The sequence below is a fragment of the Rhamphochromis sp. 'chilingali' genome (assembly GCF_963969265.1).
Source record: "Rhamphochromis sp. 'chilingali' genome assembly, chromosome: 14".
Lineage (NCBI taxonomy): Eukaryota > Metazoa > Chordata > Actinopteri > Cichliformes > Cichlidae > Rhamphochromis > Rhamphochromis sp. 'chilingali'.
The window spans coordinates 37,055,385-37,064,370 of NC_137941.1; the positions used below are offsets into that span (position 1 = coordinate 37,055,385).

General features: G+C 39.9%; 1 protein-coding gene and 1 long non-coding RNA gene across 3 annotated transcripts; one reads left to right on the forward strand and one right to left on the reverse strand.

Moving 5' to 3' along the window:
* Nucleotides 1-2,446: 2,446 nt before the first annotated feature.
* LOC308409880 (trace amine-associated receptor 4-like) lies at nucleotides 2,447-3,589 on the reverse strand (the record flags this gene model as incomplete). The annotated part of the gene is made up of 2 exons (XM_080902880.1): nucleotides 2,447-3,260; nucleotides 3,426-3,589. The coding sequence occupies 2 exons, from the start codon at nucleotides 3,587-3,589 to the stop codon at nucleotides 2,447-2,449; spliced, it is 978 nt and encodes a 325-aa protein (XP_080759006.1).
* Nucleotides 3,590-4,749: 1,160 nt separating this feature from the next.
* Nucleotides 4,750-8,714, forward strand: LOC308409654. Of its 2 annotated transcripts, none has more exons than XR_013974043.1 (5): nucleotides 4,750-5,049; nucleotides 6,123-6,210; nucleotides 6,912-7,069; nucleotides 7,495-7,552; nucleotides 8,499-8,714. It is a non-coding gene; the product is annotated as an uncharacterized lncRNA (long non-coding RNA). The 2 variants fall into 2 exon arrangements; XR_013974044.1 differs by having other exon boundaries at nucleotides 7,498-7,552.
* The last annotated feature ends 272 nt before the right edge of the window (nucleotides 8,715-8,986 follow it).

Consider the following 8,986-nt stretch of genomic DNA (forward strand, 5'->3'; position numbering starts at 1 on the left):
ACACTGTGAGGAACCTTGGAGTCATTTTTGACCAGGACATGTCCTTCAACGCATATATTAAACAAATATGTAAGACTGCTTTCTTCCATTTGTGCAACATCTCTAAAATATCCTGTCTCTTAGTGACGCTGAAAAACTAGTTCATGCATTTATTACTTCCAGGCTGGACGACTGTAATTCATTATTATCAGGATGTCCTAAAAACTCACTGAAAAGCCTTCAGTTAATTCAAAATCCTGCTCCTCACATACAAGGTCTTACATAATCAGCCCCCATCTTATCTTAATGACCTTATTGTACTATATCACCTTATTAGAGCACTTCGCTCTCGCTCTGCAGGCCTACTTGTTGTTCCTAGAGTATTTAAATAGACGTAGGCTGCCGGGGATTCCCATGACGCATTGAGTTTTTCCTTTCCAGTCACCTTTCTCACTCACTATGTATTAATAGATCTCTTTGCATTGAATCATACCTGTTATTAATCTGTGTCTCTCTTCCACAGCATGTCTTTATCCTGTCTTCCTTCTCTCACCCCAACCAATCACAGCAGATGGCCCCGCCCCTCCCTGAGCCTGGTTCTGCTGGAGGTTTTTTCCTGTTAAAAGGGAGTTTTTCCTTCCAACTGTCGCCAAAGTGCTTGCTCATAGGGGGCAGTGTTGGTCAAGTTACTTGAAAAAAGTAATCAGTAACTAATTACTGATTACCTCCCCAAAAAAGTAATCCCGTTACTTTACTGATTACTTATTTTCAAAAGTAATTAATTACTTAGTTACTTAGTTACTTTTTAAAAACACAATTTACAACCTGAAGAGGTGATAAAGTGATAGATCTTTCAGCCCAATTCTACTTTTTCTGCATAATCCATCATACAAAATGTAATCAAATGGAAAAGTCTCTTTTTTTTAACTTGTTTTATCAGTTTTAATCTTTTAACTTTATGCATCAAGCAAAAATTTAATTATATGCAACATTCTCTGACTTGAATAAATTAGTTTAACATTTAAACCTATTTTCTACACATTCCAGCACATAAAATAAAATATTTTTTGTGTTTACACTCACTCTTTCAAATAGATGCAAGTAAAACACAGCAGAAAATAAATAAAGTCAAAGACTCAGCGGTCCTGTTGCTCTATTTTCACCTGTAAAGCAGGACTGGCGTAGGCGGAGGTTTACCCTGGTGCAGGTGTGCCGCGGTCAGTTGAAGAATCCACGTGTTTCTCTGTGAATTTCCCATTATGTCGTTGCGCACTCAGTGCTTGCTTGGAAGTTTAGGGGGGTTTTTCACTGTAAAAAGAAGTTTTCTTCCCATGCACGTTGGACGCTAATGTTTTTGTCACTCTTTATGGAATCAAACTCAAAATAAGGTCAGTACTTCCACGCTTTAAACGCTGCACGCTCATACTCTCTCCCACAATCGATATGTGATCCATTGTTGATCTGCACACAGCTGTTGTCACTAACGGCGCACTCGCTTACGTCACTGTCGTGAGACATTCTCGCAAAAAATCACGGTTTTAGTAATGCAGTGAGGCAGCGTTCCTACGGGAAAGTAATGGTAATCTAATTACCGTTTTTGCAATAGTAATCCCTTACTTTACTCGTTACTTGAAAAAAGTAATCAGATTACAGTAACGCGTTACAAGTAACGCATTACTGCCCATCTCTGATAGGGGGTCATGTGATTGTTGGGTTTTTCTCTGTATCTATTATTGTAGGGTCTACTGTACAATATAAAGTGTCTTGAGGCGACTGCTGTTGTGATTTGGTGCTATATAAATAAAACTGAATTGAATGTCTGCCACGGATGTGTATAGGCACTGCTAATGTTAGCATGAACAGATAAGTCCTGCAAGCTTGGAAGTTGTAGTGGGCTGAGCTAACTCTTGTCCCACCTGTTTATATTTCGTTATGGGAGCTGGAGTGGGCAAGTTATTTGCTTGGAGGTCTATCTTTTTGCTTTTCACTGTCAGACACAACGCAGCAACACACTACTTATATGTGCATACATTTTTTTCTACGGTGACTACAAAAAATAGTGCACAGTAAAAGAGTAAAAATGTGTTAACTACACATTAATTAAACATTTTGTGCTTTGGGCAAACAAGTGAAAATGAACAGTACTCTATGTTTGTTAGCCTAACATAAAAATGTAAAGACATACTACATATGCACTACAAAGGCTTTTTTCCACTCTGTTCACATTACTTCATCTATTATTTAAAGAATCATCAACAAGAAAAAATGCAGCTGTCATTGTAAAGGACTTCGGCTTTGGGTCTTTTCAAAACATATAAGAAAACCAATGAGTACTTTATTAGTTGTGAGTAGTTTATTTATTTGTGTGTGTGTTTGTGTGTGCGCACGCGTGCATGTGTGTGTGTGTGTGTGCGCATGTGTGTGTGTGTGTTTGTTTGTGTGTGATGAAGAGTTTCAAAATCTTGGTCTAACGCATGGTGACTTTAGAAGAGTCAGGCTGCAGTATCTGAAGAGTAACAATGACTTTTATAGATTTTCTGAACCAGGGGTAGAAAAAGACATATATAATGGGGTTCAGACATGAGTTAAAGTAGGCTAAGCATAGAACAAATGTCAGTGATGAAGCACTTGGCAAGCTGTCTTGGCCTGTGAGAGCCACACAGTAATATGGACACATACATATAAGAAACACAACAACAACAATACCAAGAGTCCAGGCTGCTTTCAGCTCCGATTTCTTTGCAGTTACTGTTACTGATCGCTGGTGAGTGACTGCAAGCTGAGACCTCATGGCACGAGCCTGAGACACAGCCACCACAAACACTCTCAGATACAAAACTACAATCACAGTAAAGGGAACAATAAAGGAAAAAGTAACATCAACAAGTCCTGCGATGTAATTAATGACAAAGACACACTCTCCAATGCAAGAGTTATACCTGCCTGGTTGCTCCAGGTTATCCATCAGAATCAGACTTTGAAAGATGACAGAACAGATCCAACACAAACAGACAACAATTTTAACTCTTTGTTGTGTGATCTTGGTGGAGTAATGCAGAGGGTAACAAATAGCCAAATATCGATCAACAGATATGATCACCATGGTTCCTATGGAGGCCGAGGTGATGACATATGCTAGGTATTGATACAGAGTGCACATGATGTCACCGAGGAACCAGCAGCCATCTATCAGCACAATTTGGAAGAACAAGAGGAGGCCCACACAGAAATCAGCGACAGCCAGAGAAAGGAGCAGGAGGTTGGTGGGGCTGTGGAGCTGCCTGAATAGGGAGAGAAAACACAATATTTTATATTTAGTTTTCTCTATCAAGTGTTATTCAAATTGAAGTATATAGTGCAGAGGCTTAAAAAGAAAAGAAATACTATCTGTGAAAAGAAATGTCTTTCTTACTGCTTGAGATCAATTCAGTTTGATATCTTTCTACCTGAAATGTGAGACGGAGATGATGACCAACAGGTTAAGAATCACAGTAAGCAGAGAAATGAAGGACAGCAAAATATAAGTCAGCATGATCTCAAAGTGTGGACGCCTGGGCCTCATGCAGGAGGTGTTAAAGAGTTGTTGAAAGCAGAGTTCAGTTTCCTCCATCACTGCTGGAAGAACGGCAAACTGAACTAAAATGTGTCTGTCGTCTTTATATTCATCCTCCCCTCCTTCTTCCACACCTCTGTTGTTGTTGCTGGTGTGGTTTTTCTATTCCTGTAATATACTGTGTGACAGCATACTGTCACCTCATAGTAAAACAGTTCTCAATTTCTGGTCCACTGGGGCTTTTCTGTGGTGCTTTTCCCCCCCACGTGTTCTTACTTACTTCCATAGTCCAGTGATATGAATATTAGGTGAGTACCATTGAGTGGATGATGGCAAACTGTCATTTATCCTGAAAGGGAAGGCTGAGTGGTTAAGGCTTGACAGTTGGACCTAATCGGCTCCCTTGACCTGCTCTGAAGGTCCTCTGAGAGCTGGAAGGTCACTGCAACCAGGGTGACAAAGCCCTAAAACTGGCTAAGAAGTTATAATGTGCTGCCTCTCTGTTTGCTTTGTGAGGGTTCAGAGGAGATTCGGGAGTTTACAATACGGCTGCCCCTCCCCAAGCCTAGTTCTACTGGAGGTTTTTTCGAATTAAATTGAGTTTTTTCTTCCCATTGTAGGCACGTGCTTGCACATAGGTGTTTGTGTGATTGGTGGGCCTTATGTGTATCGTTATAGGGTCTTTATCTTGAAAGTCAAGAAGGCTCAGCAGCGGCTGTAATACGTGAGGAGGCAGAGGAAATTCTGCATGTCGGCCAAAATCCTCAGCAGGTTCTACAGCTGTATTGTGGAGCCCACACTGACCAGCTGCATCACTGCATGGTACAGCAGCACTACTGACATTGACCGCAAATGCCTGCAGAGAGTGATAACAACTGCAGAGAAGATCACCAGAAGTACGCTGCCCTCTCTCCAGAGCATCTACCATTGCAGAGTCCAGAGGAGAGCTGCCTCCACCCTCAAAGACCCCACACACCCCAACATGGACTGTTCCAACACGTTCTCACTCCCAACTCGTCAAACGTGTGACGCATGGTCAGGCTCCCTCTGCTGCACTTATGGACGCGCAGGTACCCCCCTCGCGTCGGGAATTGACGTGAAGGGTCCTCCGATTGAAGAGATTGCCGCGGAAGTGCCTGTTGTAGGTATATTTAGACATTTTCCAAATCACATTGTAGTGACGTATACAGAACACAATAAATTATATAATGTAAACAACTACCTGAAAAACAGGTAGAACGATACTTTTGTATCGTTTGTTGCATTTATGGAGGGAGTGATGTATGCTGGGTAATGGCACAGCTAGCTACTGGGTGACTTTATTCACCCGCTTCGGCTGTTATCAGTCCATACAATGGGCGTTATTAGCACAAATCAGTCCCATAGATATGGGCCATCTCCTGCTAGATTGTTCAGAAGGTTGTTCTCATCCATCCAGATGGAGGATCACTAACAGGAGCGTGGAAGACTCCAGAATCCACTCTGGCTGCAATCCGGTGGATATGCAGTGGGTACAGGTAAGACCATTTAAACGGACAGCATTTATAGACTGACTATTAAAAGTCAGCGAGTGTCAGTAATGTTAATGTGGTTATGTTAGTAATACACAGAGTGCTAATATAACAGCTTTAAGATGCATTTGTAGATATTATTACGTGTTTTACCGTCTTTATGGTGCTAGCTTAAAGTTACGGTGTAAACGTTAGCTTATATTGGAGTAAAGCTGTTACTGGTTAAACGATGTTAACACAGAAATATTAGCTTCTATCATGACTGATGAAGTTACTAGTTAATAAAGTTTCCAGTAAAGTGTTTAATCGCAGCCACAGACTGACAGCAAATATCTCGATTAGCTTCAGTGCATCTATAATAAATATGTGCAAGTTTCAGTGCTTCGTTTAAACTGTATGATACTTATACTGACCCAGGGTCAGTGTAAAATACAATCCTAGCTGTGTGAACAAAGCCTGGCTCCTTTAATCCTGCATGACAAACCTCAGGATGCAGGTTATTATTACTCTTTCCTGCTGGCACACCTGTCACACCAGAGAGTCAGCTAGAAACGTACAGTGACGTGGACATCATGCAAAGACTGCCAGACTCTGTAATACTGCAAATGATCAGTGACTCAGGTTATCACTGAACTTTAAACGGCACCTCTGTGTCTCTGTGTGCTGAACATCTAGGATTGAGTCAGGCTGCATTGACTGTGGGACTTTAATGTTTTAAAAGCAGGTTGAAGACGGCTCAGAAACATTTGAAGATTAAAATTCAGCATTATGGCTGCTGGTGGTTTGTAAAGCCTCTACTCAGCTGTATTTTTGTTACTAATTCATGTTTGTTGTTGTTTAACACAGATTTCAGAAGAGCAAAGATGCTTAATAGTTTAACTAGATTTCATTTGTCAGTGTGGGACTGCTGAGTCACCTGAAGAACTCATTTCATTCATTCTCCACATGATGTTCATTTACAGAAATGTTTCACAGGAACTGATTCCTCCCAAAGGGTGAACTAGTGTGTTTCCATAGATTACCTCTGTATGAATGTACTTTTAAATGAAGGCAAGTGTTTGTCCTTTTTTGTTCCTCAGGTACAGTACGTGATATCAAGGGCAGGCGGTCAACACTGGGGACAAGAAGCAGACGTACTTCCAAGAGGGAGCTGCAGTGAGGTCAGAGGTCAGAATCTGAAACAGCTCAGGTTTATATTTTAGAGGTTATAAAAAATCAAAATGTATTTATGAAGAAACCTTTAAATAATAGTCATAATTCTGATTATTATAAGAAATATCAAACATGTAAGTGGATTTTCTGTTACACATATTGTGTTAGACCTGCAATAAACTGGCAGCCTGTCTTTGTCCTGTATCAGCTGGGATAGGCTTCATCCTCCCGCAACCCTGAATTGGATACATTGTATTCCAATTATGTAATCTGATCATTTACAAACTCAAGGTATCTAATCAAAATGTAAGTAATAATTATAAAATGGGAAAGCAGAAATAAGTGTGACATAAATGTAAATGTGTGAGCTGACATAGAGGACAGCTACATGTAGTCTGAAAAACCTTTGTTGTCAAGTTTGCAGGTATATCAGCACGAGACATTCTTACATAGAAGAGACGTTAAAGTCTCTAACTCAGTGAAGCATTATTGGTCCCGTCTGTTTGGATAAATATAGTAAGTTGATGTTTGTCCATTTATTGACACATTTTCTTAAGTGCTTATCCAGCTCAGGATCACAGTGGAGCTGCAGCTGGATATGTTCACTAAATAAACCTTACAAAAGTTAACAATAAACCTGCATCCATGTACGTTGTTGTCCACAGGATGTGGAACATGTTAATAAATGTTTGTGTTTATGCCTGTGTCTTTCACAGGAGGCGCTGGAAGGTTTTCCTAATAGTTCCTGGTGAATCAAAGCAGAACCATAAAGGTTGCTGGACTGCATGATGGCCTTACCCCTGAGCAGTCATCCTGTTAAAGGAGGAACCAGTTAGAAGCTGTTTTCAAAGTAGCTGAGCAGATTTCATCTCAAGTAAGCAATTAACTGTTTGTTCATCTGTTCTGCCACTTAAAGAGCATTTAAGGACGTCTTTTGAGTGTCCAGTTGAATTCATTCTACTGGCTCTCATGGTCATTTGTTATTATAGACATATTTTTCATGTTCATCCAGCTATTTAGTAAATTCTATCTATTTAGTAATATCCGTCAGCTATAAAATGTAATATAAATATAAAAATATCTAAATATCTCCTGTCTTTTATGTTTTAATGATGTAAGTCTGTTATCGTGTTACATTAGCATTCCTCACATATCAATGAGATGCTGTACAGTACAATCCTACTGACACAGCAGAGGGATAACGACGGCTATTCAACATCGTTACACGACACATTCGAGCTGCATGACGCAGACAAAGTGGCTAAATCATCTTTTTGTGGTTTATTGTCTTCAAACCAGCAGACAAAGCCGATTGCAGAAGATGTCAGAGAAGAACTTCAGGCCGTGGACTGAAAAGGTATTTTTTTCTTGTTATCAAAAGACATTTGGAGAGGCAGCTTCTACAACTGGTTGCGCTAAAGTAAAGCTTACAGTCTAAGAAATCACAGTGTTGATATTCAGCACAAAGAGAAAAGCTCACTTGTTTGAATTTATTTACAATCATAGTTTTATAAATTGTGACTGTAAACAGCTTTTACAGCTGTGATATTGTTTGACACTCGATATCAGGTGATGGGTTTAATTTAAAGGTTTCTGTGTCCCAATGAGCCATTTACACTGACCAGTGTCAGTTTAACTGTAACACATTCATTATTTAGATTCAACAAAGAAATAACTGAATGTAAAAATGGCAGCCCTCAGGCAGGTTTATAGAGATACATGCATGCATTATGAAATTTATGTATCCCAGATAATTGTTATTCATCTAGTCATGGCAGACCTACCTCTTCCTCCCAAGTTAACTGCAACCCAAAAGAACTAGTGGGGCTATTTACACACTCACAACCAGTGTGAGGTAAAAAGAGCCACCAAAAAGCTGTCAGCCACAGATGTGCTAGAAGAGTTAGAAACTCTACTTATGGAGAAACTTTCTAAGTCTAACAGGGGACAGGTACTCCTGCCCAAATAACATGATATAACCCCACATACAGCCCAGCCATAAAGTGAACCAAGTCATTTAGTTAAAGACAGCATGGGACCAAATGCATGTAACCAGCCTGCACCAACCTGACATTTCTTCCTCCTGAATTAAATGAATGGATGGATGAAAGTTAAATGACTACAAACCTAAAGCCACTAGTTCCCACACTGGAGCTCCCTGACACTGTGTGTTAACCGTATTTAGCTTGTATCAACAGTTGTAACAGGCTAAGCCACCTGAGACACTGCATTGAATGATTGTTCCTGTCTTAATGGTTTCAGCTGACTGGTTTCAGCTCAGATGTTCTGCTTTTTCCTTTCAGTAGATCAAAGCAGCTCCTTCTGCTTCCAATTTAGAAGAAGAAGAAGAAGAAGGTGAAGGCTTCAGCGAAGTGGCGTTCATGGTCTCAGTGAACAGTCACGGTCACACACTGCATGTGGTTTTAAAAGCAACATGTCTGTTCACCACAACACTGGAGATGTGTAATATTAGTGCAGCTACGGTTTGTTCTTGAACATCAGTTCTGTTTTCTACTTTGATCACTTAGACCAAAAGTGTTGTTTGCAGATTCTTTCTTTTACATCTATAAAGCACCTGCTCATTTTTTATTACAATTAGTTTCACATAAATGTTAGTGTTTCCTTTATGATCTTTTAATGCTTACACTACACTGTACATGTCTACATTAGAGACATTTCTGTTTCCTGTTTCTGTTTACTCAGAGTTGTGAAATGTTCTTTTATTTGATGCACAATATGAAGCTCATAATTTTCTTACAAATAAAACTCTAATGACAAACATGAACAGCTG